Source organism: Oncorhynchus gorbuscha, linkage group LG24 (genome assembly GCF_021184085.1).
Source record: "Oncorhynchus gorbuscha isolate QuinsamMale2020 ecotype Even-year linkage group LG24, OgorEven_v1.0, whole genome shotgun sequence".
Lineage (NCBI taxonomy): Eukaryota > Metazoa > Chordata > Actinopteri > Salmoniformes > Salmonidae > Oncorhynchus > Oncorhynchus gorbuscha.
In genome coordinates this window covers 55001043-55024658 of record NC_060196.1, presented here as the reverse complement: position 1 = coordinate 55024658, position 23616 = coordinate 55001043, and the positions used below count along the sequence as shown (strand labels likewise).

At 41.5% G+C, this 23616-nt stretch overlaps 1 protein-coding gene across 1 annotated transcript in view; it reads left to right on the top strand.

Annotated features, from left to right (window-relative positions):
• The window catches only part of LOC124012727 (CUB and sushi domain-containing protein 3-like), an 849083-nt gene that overhangs the window by 389890 nt on the left and 435577 nt on the right, over positions 1-23616 (top strand). Inside the window, exon 7 of the mRNA XM_046326635.1 lies at positions 8598-8675. Coding sequence (XP_046182591.1) covers positions 8598-8675 — 78 coding nt within the window. The remainder of the gene's footprint in view (positions 1-8597; positions 8676-23616) is intronic.

Below are 23616 nucleotides of genomic sequence, written 5' to 3'. Positions count from 1 at the left end.
TGATGTCTTCACTATTTTTTTTACAATGTATGAAATAGTAAGAATAGAAAAACCATTGAATGAGTTGGTGTGTCCAAACTTGTATTTCAAGGCCTACTTTCAAACTCGGTGCCTCTTTGCTTGACACCATGAGAAAACAAAAGATATCAGCCAAGACCTCAGAAAAAAATGGTAGACCTCCACAAGTCTGGTTCATCCTTGGGAGCAATTTCCAAATGCCTGAAAGTACCACTATCACCTGTACAAACAGTAATACGCAAGTATAAACACCATTGTACCACGCAGCTGTCATACCACTCAGGAAGGAGACGCATTCTGTCTCCTAGAGACGAACGTACTTTGGTGAGAAAAGTGCAAATCAATCCCAGAAGAACAGCAGAGGACCTTGTGAAGATGCTGAAGGAAACAGATACAAAAGTATCTATATCCACAGCAAAATGAGTCCTATATGAACATAACCTGAAAGGCCGCTCAGCAAGGAAGAAGCCACTGCTCCAAAACTGCCATTAAAAAAAAGCCAGACTACGGTTTGCAAATGCACATGGGGACAAATATCGTACTTTTTGGAAAAATGTCCTCTGGTCTGATGAAACAAAAATAGAACTGTTTGGCCATAATGACCATTGTTATGTTTGGAGGAAAAAGGGGGAGGCTTGCAAGCCGAAGAACACCATCCAAACTATGAAGCACAGGGGTTGCAGTATCATGTTGTGAAGGTGATTTTCTGCAGGGGGGACTGGTGCACTTCACAAAATAGATAGCATCATGAGGCAGGAAAAATATGTGGATATATTGAAGCAACATCTCAAGACATCAGTCAGGAATTTAAAGCTTGGTCGCAAATTGGTCTTCCAAATGGACAATGACCCCAAGGATACTTCCAAAGTTGTGGCAAAATAAAGACAACAAAGTCAAGGTATTGGAGTGGCCATCACAATGACCTGACCTCAATCCTATTGAAAATATGTGGGCAGAACTGAAAAAGCGTGTGAGAGCAAGGAGGCCGTACAAACCTGACTAAGTTATGTCAGGAGGAATGTGCCAAATTCACCCAACTTATTGTGGGAAGCTTGTGGAAAGCTACCCAAAACGGTTGACCCAAGTAAAACAATTGAAAGGCAATGCCAACAAGAACTAATTGAGTGTCTGAAAACTTTTGACCCACGTGGAATGTGATGAAAGAAATTAAACCTGAAATAAATCATTCTCTCTACTATTATTCTGACATTTCACATTCTTTTAAGTAAAGTGGTGATTCTAACTGACCTAAGACAGGGAATTTTTAGTAGGATTAAATGTCAGGAAGTGTGAAAAACTTAGTTTAAATGTATTTGGCTAAGGTGTATGTAAACTTCCGACTTCAACTGTATGTGCCTACAACATGACTTGATTTGTCCTTGAACCAGTGGCCTCTCGGCAAGCCAGAATGGGTTTTTGAATTCTAGGTTGCCAGTATACAGCAGAATTGTCTGTAGTTTATCAATCTGTCTCACCCTTATGCGGCTATAGTGTATTACAAACTGAAATTTTATAGAACAGTATAGTACAGACTGGAAGATTATAGAACAGTAAAGTTGTCGTGGAAATTTCCTCTATTTACCAAATCATGGGAGCAAACCACAGCACAAGTCAGAGTTAGTTATCAAAGTCCATCTTTAATTATATGAGCTCTATCACAACCCTGTGACTCTCAGATCAATTCAGTGTCTATCAATGCCCCTTCTACATTGCAACTGAGATCATTTAATAGCAAAGAACACATATAGTCAGACAGCATAGACATAATAAATCGTTCAGCTTTGTCTCCTTACCCAAACCCAGAACCATAAACCAACCCTCCATATCAACAGGCATATATCAAATTGACATTTAGATACAACCAATTTTAAATACAACCAATCCTGGACAAACTCACGGAGAGCATAGAATGATTCCAGACACTGCCATCCTCCTCTCCCCGATGGGAAAAGTAGGGAGTGACCGGCACACAGACACAGTGGAGCAAAAGACATGTTTACAGATGATGACACCTTGACCTCTCCCCTTTCTGCGGCCCATGCAACTTAGTCTTGACATAGAACAGATAACTGCCAATTGCCACCACTATAGTACAACAAAATACATTCTTATGAGAAATAAATATTATAGTACAGCATTGTATAGTCTAAAATATTACAGTACAGTGTTGTATAAACTGAAATATTGTAGTATAGACTGCAATATTCCAAACACAAGAAAACCTGCTAATGATGTCTATTTTCATAAATCCCTGCTATAGTCAAAATTTGGCCCGAGGGTGGTTTTATTTGGCCCCCCAAGATTTCTGAGCAAAATAGATATATGTACAGTACCAGTCAGAAGTTTGGACACACCTACTCATTTAAGTGTTTTTATTTATTTTTTGCTATTTTCTAAATTGTAGAATAATAGTGAAGACATCAAAATTATTAAATAACACATATGGAATCATGTAGTAACCAAAAAAATGTATTACACAAATCACAATATATTTTAGTTTTTTCAAAGTAGCCACACTTTGCCTTGATGACAGGTTTGCACATTCTTGGCATTCCCTCAACCAGCTTTACCTGGAATCTTTTCCAACAGTCTTGAAGGAGTTCCCACATATGCTGAGCATTTGTTGGCTGTTTTTCCTTCACTCTACGGTCCAACTTATCCCAAACCATCTCAAATGGGTTGAGGTCGGTTGATTGTGGAGGCCAGGTCATCTGATGCAGCACTCCATCACTCTCTTTCTTGGTCAAATAGCCTTTACACAGCCTGGAGATGTGTTGGGTCATTGTCCTGTTGAAAAACAAATGATAGTCCCACTCAGCGCAAACCAGTTGGGGTGGAGTATCACTGCAGAATGCTGTGGTAGCCATGCTAGTTAAGTGTGCCTTGAATTCTAAATAAATCACGACAGTGTCACCAGAAAATCCCCCCCCCACACACACACACACCATCACACCACCTCCTCCATGCTTCACGGTGGGAACCACACATGAAGAGATCATCCGTTCACCTACTCTGCATCTCACAAAGACAAAGCAGTTGGAACCAAAAATTTCAAATTTGGACTCATCAGACCAAAGGATAGATTTCCACTGGTCTAATGTCCATTGCTGGTATTTCTTGGCCCAAGCAAGTCTCTTCTTATTGGTGTCCTTTAGTAGTGGTTTCTTTGCAGCAATTCAACCACAAAGGCCCGATTCACGCAGTCACCTCTGAACAGTTGATGTTGAGATGTGTCTGTTACTTGAACTCTGTGAAGCATTTATTTGGGCTGCAATTTCTTAGGTTGGTAACTCTAATGAACTTATCCTCTGCAGCAGAGGTAACTCTGGGTCTTCCATTCCTGTGGTGGTCCTCATGAGAGCCAGTTTCATCATAGCGCTTGATGGTTTTTGTGACTGCACTTTCAAAGTTCTTGAAATGTGCCGTATTGACTGACCTTTATGTCTTAAAGTAATGATGGACTGTGTTTCTCTTTGCTTATAGGAGCTGTTCTTGCCATAATATGAACTTGGTATTTTACCAAATAGGGCTGTCTTCTGTATACCTCCCTATCTTGTCACAACACAACTGATTGGCCCAAACGTATTAAGAAGGAAAGAAATTCTACAAATTAACTTTTTTTAAAGGCACACCTATTAGTTGAAATGCATTCCAGGTGACTACCTCGTGAAGCTGGTTGAGAGAATGCCAAGAGTGTGCAAAGCTGTCATCAAGGCAAAGGGTGGCTACTTTGAAGAATATCAAATATAAAATCAATTTTGTTTTGTCTAGTTGATAATCCCTGTTCTATGATTTGGTAGGTACCCATTGTCTTGGTGATTACCTAAATTAGAATGACAGTGTTGGCATGTTGAGATGGTTGCCTTCCTCCTCATATGTAGCAGATCTCCAACGGCGTCCCCAATCCTTTTTAATCAGTCTGGATGATGAAATGTCACGACTGAGCGGCAAGTATCAATTAATAGGCAACCTGTGCGTGTGGGTTAATGTAGCTTCTTCTGGCAGCGCATGGGAAAGACCCAATGTGTAAGTTTAGCCTTTATATATTCATGACAGAAAGCTGACCTGAGGATCATGAAATGAGAGTAATGAAACATTCATGTTGGGTTAATAAGAGGTCGGACTAAAGCTGTCCCTCATAGTGCCTGATATTGCCTTGGCTCTCTAATGTAGTTTACATTTCCACACAAAGAAACTCGTTGCCTGATTTATCTCGCCGCAATTTAAGCATATCCCAAGAAAGGACACATTAAGGCATCGTAAGTGATACTGCTCAAGCGGTGCTCATCACGACCGTCGAAGTGTAACCATTAATTAAGATGCAGATCCCTCACAGATGAACTATAATTGAGGAAGTCTGCACTATTATTAATGTTGGGCACTGCTTGTAATGTCCACTTCCAAGATATGGAAGAGGTACCATCCACTCTTAATGAATATGGAAGAGGTACTGTCCACTCTTAAGTGAATTTGGAAGAGGTACCATCCACTCTTAATGAATATGGAAGAGGTACCATCCACTCTTAATGAATATGGAAGAGGTACCATCCACTCTTAATGAATATGGAGGAGGTACCATCCACTCTTAATGAATATGGAGGAGGTACCATCCACTCTTAATGAATATGAGGAGGTACCATCCACTCTTAATGAATATGGAGGAGGTACCATCCACTCTTAATGAATATGGAAGAGGTACCATCCACTCTTAATGAATATGAAAGAGGTACCATCCACTCTTAATGAATATGGAAGATGTACTGTCCAAGAGGTACTGTCCACTCTTAATGAACATGGAAGAGGTACCATCCACTCTTAATGAATATGGAAGAGGTACCATCCACTCTTAATGAATATGGAGGAGGTACCATCCACTCTTAATGAATATGGAGGAGGTACCATCCACTCTTAATGAATATGAGGAGGTACCATCCACTCTTAATGAATATGGAGGAGGTACCATCCACTCTTAATGAATATGGAAGAGGTACCATCCACTCTTAATGAATATGGAAGAGGTACCATCCACTCTTAATGAATATGGAAGAGGTACTGTCCAAGAGGTACTGTCCACTCTTAATGAATATGGAAGAGGTACCATCCACTCTTAATGAATATGGAAGAGGTAATGTCCACTCTTAATGAATATGGAAGAGGTACCATCCACTCTTAATGAATATGGAAGAGGTACTGTCCACTCTTAATGAATATGGAAGAGGTACCATCCACTCTTAATGAATATGTAAGAGGTAATGCCCACTCTTAATGAATATGGAAGAGGTAATGTCCACGCTTAATGAATATGGAAGAGGTAATGCCCACGCTTAATTAATATGGAAGAGGTAATGTCCACTCTTAATGAATATGGAAGAGGTAATGTCCACTCTTAATGAATATGGAAGAGGTAATGTCCACTCTTAATGAATATGGAAGAGGTAATGTCCACTCTTAATGAATATGGAAGAGGTAATGTCCACTCTTAATGAATATGGAAGAGGTAATGTCCACTCTTAATGAATATGGAAGAGGTAATGCCCACTCTTAATGAATATGGAAGAGGTAATGTCCACTCTTAATGAATATGGAAGAGGTAATGCCCACTCTTAATGAATATGGAAGAGGTAATGTCCACTCTTAATGAATATGGAAGAGGTACCATCCACTCTTAATGAATATGGAAGAGGTACCATCCACTCTTAATGAATATGGAAGAGGTACCATCCACTCTTAATGAATATGGAAGAGGTAATGTCCACTCTTAATGAATATGGAAGAGGTACCATCCACTCTTAATGAATATGGAAGAGGTACCATCCACTCTTAATGAATATGGAAGAGGTAATGTCCACTCTTAATGAATATGGAAGAGGTAATGCCCACTCTTAATGCATATGGAAGAGGTAATGTCCACTCTTAATGAATATGGAAGAGGTAATGTCCACTCTTAATGAATATGGAAGAGGTAATGCCGACTCTTAATGAATATGGAAGAGATAATGTCCACTCTTAATGAATATGGAAGAGATAATGTCCACTCTTAATGAATATGGAAGAGGTAATGTCCACTCTTAATGAATATGGAAGAGGTAATGTCCACTCTTAATGCATATGGAAGAGGTAATGTCCACTCTTAATGAATATGGAAGAGGTAATGTCCACTCTTAATGAATATGGAAGAGGTAATGCCGACGCTTAATGAATATGGAAGAGATAATGTCCACTCTTAATGAATATGGAAGAGGTAATGTCCACTTAATGAATATTCAATAATATCAGCTTGAGTGATCTTCTGTTGATCTCGGCTGAACACACTGTTTCTGACACTGTTTCTGACAAGTGGAATTGTAACATTGGAGCAAGTAGTAACTGGAAACCACAGGTCTGCTGTGGACCACAGGTCTACAGTATCTGGTGTCTTAGTATCATAAATTGGATTTTAGAGTTTTACTCACAGAGCAGAATTGTCAACCTGTAATTTAAAAAATGCACAACATTCAAAAACATTATGGCCTTACTCACTTTTTTTACTTTAAACGTTTCAAAACAGACTGGTAATCATCCTAACTACGCTCTTTCATAATGAGTTGGTCTGTTCATCATCCTAACTACGCTCTTTCATAATGAGTTGGTCTGCTCATCATCCTAACTACGCTCTTTCATAATGAGTTGGTCTGCTCATCATCCTAACTACGCTCTTTCATAATGAGTTGGTCTGCTCATCATCCTAACTACGCTCTTTCATAATGAGTTGGTCTGTTCATCATCCTAACTACGTTCTTTCACAATGAGTTGGTCTGCTCATCATCCTAACTACGCTCTTTCATAATGAGTTGGTTTGCTCATCATCCTAACTACGCTCTTTCATAATGAGTTGGTCTGCTCATCAACCTGACTACGCTCTTTCATAATGAGTTGGTTTGCTCATCATCCTAACTACGCTCTTTCATAATGAGTTGGTCTGCTCATCATTCTAACAACGCTCTTTCATAATGAGTTGGTCTGCTCATCATCCTAACTACGCTCTTTCATAATGAGTTGGTTTGCTCATCATCCTAACTACGCTCTTTCATAATGAGTTGGTCTGCTCATCATCCTAACTACGCTCTTTCATAATGAGTTGGTCTGCTCATCATCCTAACTACCCTCTTTCATAATGAGTTGGGCTGCTCATCATCCTAACTACACTCTTTCATAATGAGTTGGTCTACTCATCATCCTAACTACGCTCTTTCATAATGAGTTGGTCTACTCATCATCCTAACTACACTCTCTCACCTACCTAACTGTACAACCTTTGATGTCTGAAAGTTTGAGATGTTGATTTTGATGCCATGGTTCACAGGAATCTTTCCTTGTGTAAGAGTGGGCAAACATGTTGTACCTTATCCATCTCCACCGTACTCATTCTCTGTCATTCAGTTCATCCTGAACTGAAGGTCTAACCCTAACCCCTAACCCCTAACCCCTAACATAGCCTGAGGAGTTTCAACCATATTTTCAGCAATGTGTTAACATTGACGAAGCCCTATTTACATATTGTCATATTTTTTTTAAGGAAAGGCTGAATCAGTGAATCCAATGTGTGAGTGTACCCTTCTGTGTTAAATGTGCTTTTTGTAAGGCTGTGAGGGTTGTCCTCAAATACACAAATTAGAAAAGAGAGAGAGAGAAGGGAGAGAGAGAGAGCAACTCCACAGTCTCACACAATGCCACTTGCTTTTTTCCAAACACCAATATAATCCTCCATTATCCCATTTTATATCTGACAGTGAATCTATGATCACTTTCTGAACAAAAGCATTAAATATGTTCTGACAACAGATGTTTGTTTTTTATGTTTCTTTTTGGAAAACAGAAAATAAAACATTTACCATGATTGATGTTTTTACACACATGCTGAATGTGATCACACTATTATTACTATTAATATTATTATTATTAAGCTTGTCAATCCTCACAGGGCTTCTGTTCAACAAAGATATTGTGGCTAAATTTACATTAAATAGTGATGAACATCTGATGTTAGCACGCCACCTGAAGATCCTCCTATTGCTCAGGATGTGAGTGTGTGCGTATGTGCGATTGTTTCTGTGTGGGTGTGTGTATGTACGTATGTGTGGGCATGTGTGTGTGTGTGTGTGTGTGAGAGGTAACACCTGCACTGTCATGGCCCAGCGTGCCATTCTGCGGCATAACAAATCGGCCATTCTGTTGCTGAAAAAAACCTTGACAGCCGCCCCTGCCCTGAATACTCCTCTGGGGATTGTGGCTAAAGGCTGATCCATGTCGGCTGTTCTACATTCTGGTCTGCTGTACTGCAACCCCCCCCCAATCATTTCAAGGTTGACAAATGAACAGAAGCCCTGTACGCTACTTATATAATAATAATATCTTTCTTCTCCTCTTCTTTTGCTCTTGCCTATTTTATCTCTTCACATTATTTTTCTGTTGCTAAGATACTTTGACTGTTGTTACCTGCTGCTGCTATGAGTTGTGCTCTTTTCTTGGTTTTCAATGCTGATCAGTTTATTTGGAACCTGTTTCACCTGATTTCCTGTTTTTGTTTTCCCTTTAACTAGTGAAAAGGTCCGTAGACTTTAAATCTAGAGGAGTAAAATTATTCCCAGGCAAAGACAACAGCAACAAGTTTTCTATCTGTGAGTCTACCTTTGTTACTCTGTTATGGTAAATCTGTGATTTCTGTTTTCCTGTGCGTGCTTGTAAGTGTTTGTTTGTTGATGTGTTTCATGTTTTCAGTAATTCTGTAATTGCTTTGTTTGGACATCATAACCTGCTGATGTTGAATGCATGATAAGTCCCCCAACCCATCCATCATGCCTTGAATCAATAACCAATGCTCTTGTGCTGAATGAAAATGTAGATTATGGCAAATGTGCACTGTGCAATCCTGGAGGGTAAAGGTAGCCTTGTCCGAGCCAGTTACATGAGTCAGCTTGATGTACAACTACACCCCCTGGACAGGACGCTAGTCTATCTCCTGTTTCTGTAGTGTGAGGCAGCTTGATGTACAACTACACCCCCTGGACAGGACGCTAGTCTATCTCCTGTTTCTGTAGTGTGAGGCACCTTGATGTACAACTACACCCCCTGGACAGCACACTAGTCTATCTCCTGTTTCTGTAGTGTGAGGCACCTTGATGTACAACTACACCCCCTGGACAGGACGCTAGTCTATCTCCTGTTTCTGTAGTGTGAGGCACCTTGATGTACAACTACACCCCCTGGACAGCACGCTAGTCTATCTCCTGTTTCTGTAGTGTGAGGCACCTTGATGTACAACTACACCCCCTGGACAGGATGCTTGAAAATCTCCTGTTTCTGTAGTGTGAGGCAGCTTGATGTACAACTACACCCCCTGGACAGAATGCTTGAAAATCTCCTGTTTCTGTGGTGTGAGGCGGCTTGATGTAGAGGTACACACCCTGGACAGGACGCTAGTCTATCGCAGGGCCTTATCCCTAATCCATATCGTTAATGCTGAGTTCCAAGAAGAGAGGAATTTGGGTAGGCATGAACCACAAGACCACTGAGTTGGTGTGCAATCCTGGAGTTACACCTCTATCCAAAATCCAAAAGCAATAACACACATTCTAATTGGTTTAGGAGGGCACTATGGAGGACTAGCCAGGTGACGCAACTGTTCCTAATTTTTATTTGCTGACCCTTAGGCTGAATTTAGAGAGATGTGCACAACCAATCAAAGCAAGCTTTGATTTTGTATAACTCTGTGAATATCCATTATTGTTTGTGTGTCAACTGAGTTATGAGGACATTCTCTGTGTTATGAGGACATTCTCTGTGTTATGAGGACATTCTCTGTGTTATGAGGACATTCTCTGTGTTCCGAGGACATTCTCTGTGTTGCGAGGACATTCTCTGTGTTATGAGGACATTCTCTGTGTTGCGAGGACATTCTCTGTGTTATGAGGACATTCTCTCTGTTATGAGGACATTATCTGTGTTGCGAGGACATTCTCTGTGTTGCGAGGACATTCTCTGTGTTATGAGGACATTCTCTGTGTTATGAGGACATTCTCTGTGTTCCGAGGATATTCTCTGTGTTGCGAGGACATTCTCTGTGTTCTGAGGACATTCTCTGTGTTGCGAGGACATTCTCTGTGTTGCGAGGACATTCTCTGTGTTATGAGGACATTCTCTGTGTTATGAGGACATTCTCTGTGTTCCGAGGATATTCTCTGTGTTGCGAGGACATTCTCTGTGTTCTGAGGACATTCTCTGTGTTGCGAGGACATTCTCTGTGTTATGAGGACATTTTCTGTGTTATGAGGACATTCTCTGTGTTCCGAGGACATTCTCTGTGTTGCGAGGACATTCTCTGTGTTCTGAGGACATTCTCTGTGTTGCGAGGACATTCTCTGTGTTCCGAGGACATTCTCTGTGTTATGAGGACTGCATAACACAGTAGGTACCCTTCTCAGCAGCATTCTTGGTTGCACCATCTGTGTCACAGTATAATGGAAGCTGTATTTTAGCACCGTATATCGCTACGTTAACGTAACTGACCTCACAACAAACCCAGAGCTCACCTGTGATGCCATCAAGTCGTGTGTGTGTCAGAGGCGACAGAGATCAGCAGAAATGCTGGAGCCACGTCATATTGGCTGTTTGTGTGGATAGAAAGACTAATGATAAATGACTGTTCATAGCGTTCTGGTGAATAATAGACTGTGAGCTCGGGCCCTATTGTGCACGTGTGTGAGTCGATATCACTTAAAGCCTGTTCCAAGGTGTATGCTATGTAATATAAAGTGGGTAGTCGATGCAATTTCCCTTATTATCGAATCGAGGAGCAAACTCCCGACAATTTGAAGAAAAGAAAAAACCTGACCTGGGAAGCATCTGAAATTGGTGGAATCCTCTGGAATAAAGTGCATGTCAATGACGTGTGCCGTTTTTTTAAGACTTAGATAACGACACATATCTAGTCAATGACACTCCTGATTTGACTGGCAAGACACAGGGAATGGTTAACTGTCGTGACGAACCTGGCATGCTCAAGAGCATTTCAAAGTTAGCTAAGATATATACATTTTACAATTCATGAATGCATTAACGAATGTTTCAATGTATTCTCATGAAGCATTGTATTTATCTGAAAACAATTAGCTGAGTCTGTGTGCTTTACATTGTCGTCCATACGATGAACGTTGTCCACGTGTTCTATGTTACTGATTGTCCATCTACACTGAACAAATGCTCTTCACAAATGGACTGATTCGCTTTTGTCGACTTGATAAACTAATAGTGTGCAGAAAGAAAGACGACATAGTTGACTTGTAGTCAGGTGTGTAAGGTTATGGTTATGATTCATAGGTAGATCAAGTTGTCTTATGTCAGGAAGATGAATCTTTGCATGCTCAAAATATATTTTAAAAATCAAATGTGGGGCCTCCCGAGTGGCACTGCGGTTTGAGGCACTGCATCGCAGTGCTTGAGGTGTCAATACAGACCCGGGTTTGATACCAGGCTGTGTCACAACCCGGCCGTGACCGGAAGTCCCATAGGGCGGTGCAAAATTGGCCTAGCAATATTGTATGAAATAGTAAGAAAACCTCCGCCAGGATTTGCGTAGTCGTCGCTGTCCTCTTCAGGCATGTTTGTAGTCCTTGCTGTTCTCATAGTTCGGGCATGTTTGTAGTCGAAAGACGACATAGTTGCTGTCCTCTTTGTGCATGTTTGTAGTCCTCGCTAGTTCTCCTCGGGCATGTTTGTAGTCCTCGCTGTCCTCTTTGTGCATGTTTGTAGTCCTCGCTCTTCTCCTCGGGCATGTTTGTAGTCCTCGCTAAACTAATAGTGTGCTTTGTGCATGTTTGTAGTCCTCGCTGTTCTCTTCGGGCATGTTTGTAGTCCTCGCTGTTCTCTTCGGGCATGTTTGTAGTCCTCGCTGTTCTCTTCGGGCATGTTTGTAGCCCCAAAGAATAAAACACAGTTCTCCGATGCTACGTATCTTTCATTTACATCAATATTATAAACAGAGTAAGTATACAGGCAAAATAAAGACTGTGGTGTATTAACATACTGTACCAACCTATGGACTGAATAAGTGTTCTTACATGTATACCCAATTAGCATCATCACAATGGCCCAACTGTGGCATGCCACCAAGCTGCAGGACTTCCTGTAAATACTGCAGTATATAGGGCTTCCTAGAAGTACTCTGGAATAACTAGAAAATCAAGTGAATTGCAGGAGAAGGACTCCCACTCACTCCAAATCAAGTCATCAACAAACCAGGCAGTGTGATCAGAACTGGATCCGTAGGGAGCCTTTCTGCATGGTTTGTTCATGTTCTACACAGTTTCTGAAGTCTGCCTGATAATTATAAAATGATTGCACAGTGAAACGTGTGACAGGACAGAGACTGGGTGGGAATGTGGAACAGGTGAGGTGGTTGTTGTGTGTGTGTGTGTGTGTGTGTGTGTGTTGTGTGTGTGTGTGCAGTGTGGTGTGTGTGTGTGTGTGTGTGTGTGTGTGTGTGTGTGTGTGTGTGTGTGTGTGTGTGTGTGTGACATAGTGTGTGCGTGTGTGCAGAGTGGCGTGCGACATAGTGACTTGTGTGTGTGTGTGTGTGTGTGATAAACTAATAGTGTGTGCGAAAGAGACATAGTTGTGTGTGTGTGTGTGTGTGTGTGTGTGTGTGTGTGTGTGTGTGTGTGTGCGTGTGTGCGTGTGTGTGTGCGTGTGTGTGCCTGCGTGTGTGTGCCTGCATGCATGCACGTGTGGCTGACTGCTCATTGGCAGCCTGACTAAGTGTGGTGCTAAGGCTCAAACCCCCTTGGGTTTCACACTTCACTGGACTCTGTCGAAATAAGAGGCAACGTCTCTAAACATAGCAGACAAACTGCTCCGGTGGTGAAGGGACTCGATGGAGTTCGCCGAAATGACCTCAAATTTCATGTGTTGACGCCTGTCGTTTTCGAACCACTTTCCAGTGTGATGGATGGTGGAAGCAGGAAGCTGGCGTCCCAACATTGAATCTTATAAAGAGAAGGGTTGTGCCCCAAATGGAACATAATTTCCTATATAGTGCACTACTTTTGACCTGGGACTGTAAGTGGTGCACTACATAGGGAGTAGGGTGCCATTTGGGATGCAGCCAGGGTAGAACAGTCCTGAATGTCCCTCTGTATCCACTGAAGCCAACATGTTTAGGCTGAGATGGAACCGTAATGACAGTTGGTTGACCCATCAAGGAGAAAATCTGTCTCTCCCTCTGTTTATCTTGTGCCATATGCCTCATCCATCATAGGAGAAACCCAGGAACTATTCTCCTGACATTTCTTAATTATCACGGTTTTCTTTTGACCCTGTTGTGATGAAATCGTAGGAGAAAAATAGCATTGATAGATATTGAAAGATAACATTGTTGGACATTGAACGATAACATTGATGTACTTTGAAAGATAACATTGATAGATTTTGAAAGATAACATTGATAGACATTGAAAGATAACATTGATAGACATTGAAATAATAGACATTGGAAGATAACATTGATAGACATTGAAAGATAACATTGATAGACATTGAAAGATAACATTGATAGACATTGAAAGATAACATTGATAGACATTGAAAGATAACATTGATAGACATTGAAAGATAACATTGATAGACATTGAAATAATAGACATTGAAAGATAACATTGATAGATAACATTGATATACATTGAAAGATAACATTGATAGACTTTGAAAGATAACATTGATAGACATTGAAAGATAACATTGATAGATATTGAAAGATAACATTGATAGACATTGAAAGATAACATTGATAGACTTTGAAAGATAACATTGATAGACATTGAAAGATAACATTGATAGACTTTGAAAGATAACATTGATAGACATTGAAAGATAACATTGATAGATAACATTGATAGACATTGAAATAATAGACATTGAAAGATACCATTTATAGACATTGAAAGATAACATTGATAGACATTGAAAGATAACATTGATAGACATTGAAATAATATACATTGAAAGATAACATTGATAGACATTGAAAGATAACATTGATAGATAACATTGATAGACATTGAAAGATAACATTGATAGACATTGAAAGATAACATTGATAGACATTGAAATAATAGACATTGAAAGATAACATTGATAGACATTGATAGATAACATTGATAGACATTGATAGATAACATTGATAGATATTGAAAGATAACATTGATAGACATTGAAAGATAACATTGATAGATATTGAAAGATAACATTGATAGACATTGAAAGATAACATTGATAGACATTGAAAGATAACATTGATAGACTTTGAAAGATAACATTGATAGACATTGAAAGATAACATTGATAGACTTTGAAAGATAACATTGATAGATAACTTAAAATTGAGAGACATTGAAAGATAACATTGATAGATAACATTGATAGACATTGAAATAAAGACAATGAAAGATAACATTGATAGACATTGAAAGATAACATTGATAGACATTGAAAGATAACATTGATAGACATTGAAATAATAGACATTGAAAGATAACATTGATAGACTTTGAAATATAACATTGATAGATATTGATAGATAACATTGATAGATATTGAAAGATAACATTGATAGACATTGAAAGATAACATTGATAGACATTGAAAGATAACATTGATAGACATTGAAAGATAACATTGATAGACATTGAAAGATAACATTGATAGATTTTGAAATATAACATTGATAGACATTGATAGATAACATTGATTGATATTGAAAGATAACATTGATAGACTTTGAAAGATAACATTGATAGACATTGATAGATAACATTGATAGATATTGAAAGATAACATTGATAGATAACATTGATAGATTTTGAAAGATAACATTGATAGACATTGAAAGATAACATTGATAGACAGTGAAATAATAGACATTGAAAGATAACATTGATAGACTTTGAAATATAACATTGATAGACATTGATAGATAACATTGATAGATATTGAAAGATAACATTGATAGACATTGAAAGATAACATTGATAGACATTGAAATATAACATTGATAGACATTGAAAGATAACATTGATAGACTTTGAAATATAACATTGATAGACATTGATAGATAACATTGATAGATATTGAAAGATAACATTGATAGACTTTGAAAGATAACATTGATAGACATTGATAGATAACATTGATAGATATTGAAAGATAACATTGATAGATAACATTGATAGACAGTGAAAGATAACATTGATAGACATTGAAATAATAGACATTGAAAGATAACATTGATAGACTTTGAAATATAACATTGATAGACATTGATAGATAACATTGATAGATATTGAAAGATAACATTGATAGACATTGATAGATAACATTGATAGACATTGAAAGATAACATTGATAGACATTGATAGATAACATTGATAGACTTTGAAATATAACATCGATAGACATTGAAATATAACATTGATAGATATTGAAAGATAAGATTGATAGACATTGAAAGATAACATTGATAGACATTGAAAGATAAGATTGATAGACATTGAAAGATAAGATTGATAGACATTGAAAGATAACATTGATAGATATTGAAAGATAACATTGATAGACAGTGAAAGATAACACTGATAGACATTGAAAGATAATGTTGATAGACATAATGTTAAGACATTACCATAGATAGATGATCCTGCTCTTGTGTGCTCTACAATTATTCCATTTTGTAAAGTGCAATCTGGGCTCCTTACACATCATTCATTTTAATTTTACATGACTGAATTTCCAGAATAAGTGGCAGGGTGATTGCTTTGTTTCAGAATCCCAGATTCACCCTTTTAGGCATTGTAATCTCCATCTATTTTATTATTTTTGGGTTTTACCTTTATTTAAACTAGGCAAGTCAGTTAATAAAGAACAAATTCTTATTTACAATGACGGCCTAGGAACAGTAGGTTAACTGCCTTGGTCCGGGGGCAGAACGACAGATTTGTACCTTGTCAGCTCGGGGATTCAAACTAGCAACCTTTCGGTTACTGGCCCAACGCTCTAACCACTAGGTTACCTGCATCCCCCAAAGGGGAACAGTTTCTCACCGTTGTTATTTTTTACAGACAGATGTTTCTTAAACTTTGGGGTAAAAAAGACAGATGTGTTGTCTGGTGTTTTTTGTGGTTGTGTTTTTTCTCTTGGCTGACACTGACTACTACTTTCAGGAAGTAGTTTGCGCTTCACTCCAGCCTTTGTCTGGGCTGGAGGGAGACAGCAGTGTCAGCATCTCCTCCTCTCACAAACTGTGTTTGTGTCTGTAGTTCCTAAAATGTTCTCCAATCATCATGAATCTATTTGTTTGGATTGTTTTACACATCAGCAGGTTTGCTTCATTCTGATGTGTTGTTATGGTTGCCACCATTTTAGATAAGCAACATTTTACTCAGAAGTCTGACCATAGTAAATATCTGAACTAGGCACTGGGTGCTCTCTTAAAGCACTGTCAAAGTGAGACACAGTGAAAGACCCAGTTATGTCTGGTCTATTCTACTCTGTACAGGATTACATAGTGTACATGAGACACTTTTTGGTGTAAAGTGTTTTTGCACCAGTGTAAAGTTTGCATCTGTCATCTTTAAGAGGTTGCATACTCTTAAAAGGTAGTCACAGTAGTCACAGTAGTGTGACAGTAGTCACAGTAAAAATGAAGAAGTAACTTCTAAACATTTCTAGTGGAAATGAATATAAATTACATCCTTTTTTAGTGTCTTGTCCTGGTTGATAAACACATACATCATCAACCATTCGCAAAGTTGTTACTTGGTCCATTAGTCATTTACACCCTTGTCCACGCTTTGAGCATCCCACTTTATAGCCTATACCAGGCCAAATGGCACCTGACAGATATATCCAATGTTCAGAGGAATCAACTATATATAGGCCCACAGTATACACATGTAATTACCTACATTAGGAACACCTTCCTAATATTGAGTTGCACCTCCCCCTTTTGCCCTCAGAACAGCCTCAATTCTTCATGGCATGGAATCTTCAATGTGTCGAACGCGGTCCACAGGGATACTGGCCCATGTTGTGTCAAGTTGGCTGAATGTCCTTGGTGGACCATTCTTGATATACACAGGAAACTGTTGAGTGTGAAAAATCCAGCAACGTTACAGTTCTTGACACAAACCGGTGTGCCTGGCACCAAATATTGTCAATACGTGGGTGTAGCTGGTGCATGAAGTCAGGTGCAGGAGAGCAGAATGAGTGAGCAACGTATTTTACTCAAAATAAAGACACAATACATACACTTGACCAACAATAAACGGTAATCAATTACGCACGGGTGTAAACAGCACCCGTCGAAAACCAGCCAAAATGTACCGAATGGAAATAGAAACAGAGGGTGAAATACATGAACATGTAATTGGGTAATGAAACCAGGTGTGTAGAAAACCAAGACAAAAAAATGGAAAATGAAAGGCACCTCAGACTCCTGGAGTGGACCAGCCACCACCGGCCTCAGGAGAGACACATGGAACGAGGGGTTAGAACAGTAATCGGGGGGAACGTGTGGGCCCAATAGATCAAATGGTCGTGGACAACAGACAGAATGTACAGACGCCCAGCTGGACATTGGAGGGGAGTGGGCTCTGTACGTAACACCCGCTCGATGTCCGCGTCCAGCTCCCACACTACCGGTGCTACCAGGCAAGAGGCCGGGAGTATGGGGTGTGATCCATGGGCCGCTCCTCTGTGTCATACATCCGGGACATTGCGTCTGCCTTCGCTTTCTGGGAACCTGGTCTGTAGGATAGTGTGAAAACAAATCGAGTAAAAAATATGGCCCACCTTGCCTGGAGAGGGTTCAATCTCTTCGCCGCCCTGATGTACTCCAGATTGCGGTGGTCAGTCCAGATGAGGGTGTTTACCCCCTCAAGCCAATGTCTCCATGCCTTCAAGGCCTTGATGACAGCCAACAGCTCCCTGTCCCCCACGTCATAGTTTCGTTCCGCCCGGCTGAGCTTCTTCAAAAAGAAGGCACAGGAGCGGAGAATTGATGGCGTACCCGAGCGCTGAGAGAGCACGGCTCCTATCCCAGCCTCGGACGCGTCCACCTCCACTATGAACCCCAAAGAGGCATCCGGATGAGCCAGCATGGGAGCCAAGGTAAACAGAGCCCTCGGCTGACCAAAAGCGCTGTCCGACCTCAGCCGACCACTGCAAACGCACCAGTCCCCCCATCAGCAGTGATGTAATGGGAACCACTACCTGACCAAAGCCTCGGATAAACCTCCGGTAGTAGTTGGCAAACCCTAGAAACCGCTTCACCTCCTTTACCGTGGTGGGAGTCGGCCAATTACGCACGGCTGAAATGTGATCACTCTCCATCTCCACCCCTGACGTGGAAATGTGGTACCCTAGCAAGAAGACGGACTGTTGGAAGAACAGACATTTCTCAGCCTTGTAGTACAGGTTATGTTCCAACAGTCGACCAAGCACCCTGCGCACCGGGACACATGCTCGCCGTGTGTAGCGGAGTATATCATGATGTCATCAATATACACCACTACACCCTGCACGTGTAGGTCCCTGAAAATCTTGTCTACAAAGGTCTGGAAGACTGATGGAGCATTCATCAAGCCATACGGCATGACGAGGTACTCATAGTGCCCTGAGGTGGTACTGAAAGCCGTCTTCCACTCGCCTCCCTCCCGGATACGCACCAGGTTGTAAGCGTTCCTGAGATCCAATTTGGTGAAGAAGCACGCCCAGTGCATGGACTCAATCGCACTGGCTATGAGAGGTAGCGGGCAACTGTACCTAACAGTGATCTGGTTGATACCTCGATAGTCAATACACGGGCACAGACCTCCATCTTTCTTCTTCACAAAAAATAAACTCAAGGAGGAAGGTGAGGTGGAGGGCCGAATGTACCCCTGCCCCAGGGATTCAGAGACATATGTTTCCATAGCCGCCGTCACCTTCCTGTGACAGGGGATACACGTGACTCCTGGGAAGTGCTGCGTCTACCAGGAGATTTATCGCACAATCCCCCCTTCGATGGGGTGGTAATTGTGTCACCTTCTTCTTACAGAAGGCGAGAGCCAAATCGGCATATTCAGACGGGATGCGCACGTGGAAGACCTGGTCTGGACTTTCCACCATAGTCGCACCAACAGAAACCCCTAAACACCTCCCCGAGCACTTTCGTGACCACCCCGTGAGAGCCCTCTGTTGCCACAAAATAGTGGGGTCATGACAGGCCAACCGGGGTGGAACCAGCACCACGGGAAACGTAGGAGAATCAATAAGGAAGAGACTGATACTCTCCTTGAGACCCTCCTGCGTCACCATGCCCAGTGGTAATTAGCCCTGACTCTAATGGTCGACTATCTAGGGCGTGAACAGGGAAGGGCATATCCACTGGAACAATAGGGATCCCTAACCTATGGGCAAGTTCCCAGCTGCGCCTGAGTCTACGAGCGCCTTATGCTGGGAATGCCGGGAAAACTCAGGAAAATTAATATACAAAACCATGTGTGCAACAGAGGGCTCTGGGTGAGCCTGGTGCCGGCTCACATGGGGTGACACGAGAGTGCCCTGCCTGCTGCGTCAACTCCCAGAGGAACCTCCCCAGCACCGACCGGCAGTGTGCATTCTGTGGCCACAGATGGTGCATGAACCGGTCCCTCTTCCGGTCGCCCTAAGTGCAGCACCTCCCAGCTGCATGGGCATAGGAGCGGTGATGCTGGGGGATAAAATCGACAGACCCCGATCTGGACGTCCGCGGGTAGCCAGCAGGTTATCCAACCGGATGGACGGGTCCACCAGCTGGTCAAATATGAGAGTGGTGTCCCTGCAGGCCAACTCCCGGCGGACACTCTCGCGCAAACTAGTGATCGATCAGGGCCCTGTTGTTCCATCCCTCGCCGGCGGCCAGGGTCCCAAAGTCCAAAGCGAACTCCTGTGCACTCCTCGTCCCCTGCCTAAGGTGGACGAGACGTTCACCCGCCGCTCTACCCTCAGGCGGGTTGTCAAAAACTGGGTGAAATCCTAGAATTGGTTAGTCATCCCTTCTCCTTCCCCCCATACGGCGTTGGCCCACTCCAGCGCTTTCCTTGAGAGACAGGAGACAAGGGTGGGCACGCCAGGTAGAGCTCCAGCTGGAGTAGGGACCCCTGACATCCCGCACCCATCCCATCATACTCCCTCAGAAGAGCGAGCCGAATCCCACTGGGACCGGGTGAAGGAGGGGTGAGTAGTGGTGCCCTTGGTGGTGCTGGTGAAGGCGCTGGAGGAACTCCTCTTCTCTCCTAGCGATCCATCGTCTGCCGGACACGATCCATGGCAGTGCCGAGATGTTGTAGCATGGCCGCATGATGCTGGACACGCTCCTTCTTATGGAATATCTACATAGGCCCATTATCAGCAAACATCACTCCTGTGTTCCAATGGCACATTGTGTTAGCTAATCCAAGTTTATCATTTTAAAAGGCTAATTGATCATTAGAAAACCGTTTTGCAAATATGTTAAAATGCAGCTGAGTATCTGGAGCTTCAGCGGTTGTGGGTTCGATTACAAGCTTAAAATGGCCAGAAACAAATAACTTTCTTCTGAAACTTGTCAATCTATTCTTGTTCTGAGAAATGAAGGCTATTCCATGTGAGAAATTGCCAAGAAACTGAAGATTTCGTACACATCTGTGTACTACTCCCTTCACAGAACAGCACAAACTGTCTCTAACCAGAATAGAAAGAGGAGTGGGAGGCCCTGGTGCACAACTGAGCAAGAGGACAAGTATATTAGAGTGTCAAGTTCTCAACTGGCAGCTTCATTAAATAGTACCTGCAAATCACCAGTCTCAACATCAACAGTGAAAAGGTGACAGAGTTGCAAAGTAAAAGCCATATCTCAGACTGGCCAATAAAAAAAGATTAAGATGGTCAAAAGTACACAGACACTGGACAGAGGAACTCTGCAACTCTAGAAGGCCAGCATCCCGGAGTCGCTTCTTCACTGTTGACGTTGTTTTGGTGTTTTACGGGTGCTATTTAATGAAGCTGCCAGTTGGACTTGCTGATAATGGACCTCTATACGGCTATGCAGATATTCCATTAACAATCTGCCGTTTCCAGCTACAATAGTCATTTACAACATTAACAATGTCTACACTGTATTTCTGATCCATTTGATGTTATTTTAATGGACAAAATAGTGCTTTTCTTTGAAAAAACAAGGACATTTCTAAGTGGCCACAAACTTTTGAACTGTAGTGTATGTGCAACCAATAATATTGGATTTGATTTGATTCTCAGCATATTCTATTTAAGAATGGCTGTAGAACCCCATTCACTCATTGAGCAAGGAAACATTGTTTTCCAGTGATTTCCAGAACTTGACTTTCTATCAAGTACTTGTTTTTTTCATTCTTGTTCTGTGCCACTCATTGAATTTTACCCCAAATTTTTTCCCCCATTTTTGATTTTGTTTTGTATATGTCAAGGGGAGATACTGTTTCAAAAATAACCATATCGTGTTGCCTGGCTGGTCTATCGGCCGCACGTCACATTAGGTTTGAATCTGGTTTACCCCTCTGATACAATCTCTCTCTATCTTACCCCACTATCAACCCAGTTTACTGCCCTCTGATACAATCTCTCACGATCTTACCCCACTATCAACCCAGTTTACTGCACTCTGATACAATCTCTCTCTATCTTACCCCACTATCAACCCAGTTTACTGCACTCTAATACAATCTCTCACGATCTTACCCCACTATCAACCCAGTGTACTGCCCTCTATACAATCTCTCACGATCTTACCCCACTATCAACCCAGTGTACTGCCCTCTGATACAATCTCTCTCTATCTTACCCCACTATCAATCCAGTTTACTGCCCTCTGATACAATCTCTCACGATCTTACCCCACTATCAACCCAGTTTACTGCCCTCTATACAATCTCTCACGATCTTACCCCACTATCAACCCAGTTTACTGCCCTCTGATACAATCTCTCACAATCTTACCCCACTATCAACCCAGTTTACTGCCCTCTATACAATCTCTCACGATCTTACCCCACTATCAACCCAGTTTACTGCCCTCTATACAATCTCTCACGATCTTACCCCACTATCAACCCAGTTTACTGCCCTCTGATACAATCTCTCTCTATTTTACCCCACTATCAACCCAGTTTACTGCCCTCTGATACAATCTCTCTCTATCTTACCCCACTATCAACCCAGTTTACTGCCCTCTGATACAATCTCTCACTATCTTACCCCACTATCAACCCAGTTTACTGCCCTCTGATACAATCTCTCTCTATTTTACCCCACTATCAACCCAGTTTACTGCCCTCTGATACAATCTCTCTCTATTTTACCCCACTATCAACCCAGTTTACTGCCCTCTATACAATCTCTCACGATCTTACCCCACTATCAACCCAGTTTACTGCCCTCTATACAATCTCTCACGATCTTACCCCACTATCAACCCAGTGTACTGCCCTCTGATACAATCTCTCACGATCTTACCCCACTATCAACCCAGTTTACTGCCCTCTGATACAATCTCTCACGATCTTACCCCACTATCAACCCAGTTTACTGCCCTCTGATACAATCTCTCACTATCTTACCCCACTATCAACCCAGTTTACTGCCCTCTGATACAATCTCTCACTATTTTACCCCACTATCAACCCAGTTTACTGCCCTCTGATACAATCTCTCTCTATCTTACCCCACTATCAACCCAGTTTACTGCCCTCTGATACAATCTCTCACTATCTTACCCCACTATCAACCCAGTTTACTGCCCTCTGATACAATCTCTCTCTATTTACCCCACTATCAACCCAGTTTACTGCCCTCTGATACAATCTCTCACTATCTTACCCCACTATCAACCCAGTTTACTGCCCTCTGATACAATCTCTCACTATCTTACCCCACTATCAACCCAGTTTACTGCCCTCTATACAATATATCTCTATTTTACCCCACTATCAACCCAGTTTACTGCCCTCTATACAATATATCTCTATTTTACCCCACTATCAACCCAGTTTACTGCCCTCTATACAATATATCTCTATTTTACCCCACTATCAACCCAGTTTACTGCCCTCTGATACAATCTCTCTCTATTTTACCCCACTATCAACCCGGTGTACTGCCCTCTGAAACAATCTCTCACTATCTTACCCCACTATCAACCCAGTTTACTGCCCTCTGATACAATCTCTCTCTATTTTACCCCACTATCAACCCGGTGTACTGCCCTCTGATACAATCTCTCTCTATGTTCATTTGACATAATCTGTCTCTTTCTTTCTCCACTGCCATCCTACCTCTTCCAATATGTATGAAAACAACATGGGTCGTATAAGATCCGTTTCACTACTTTTCAAGACAAGCCCTACTGCATTTCTGAAGACACATTTTCTAACTGCTCCCCAGCTGACGTTTTGAGGCTGTTTTATGGTCTTGGGGTCCATTTCATTACAGTCCCTGAACATTAAAATGCCATGGATCTCTCTTCTATTAAATGCT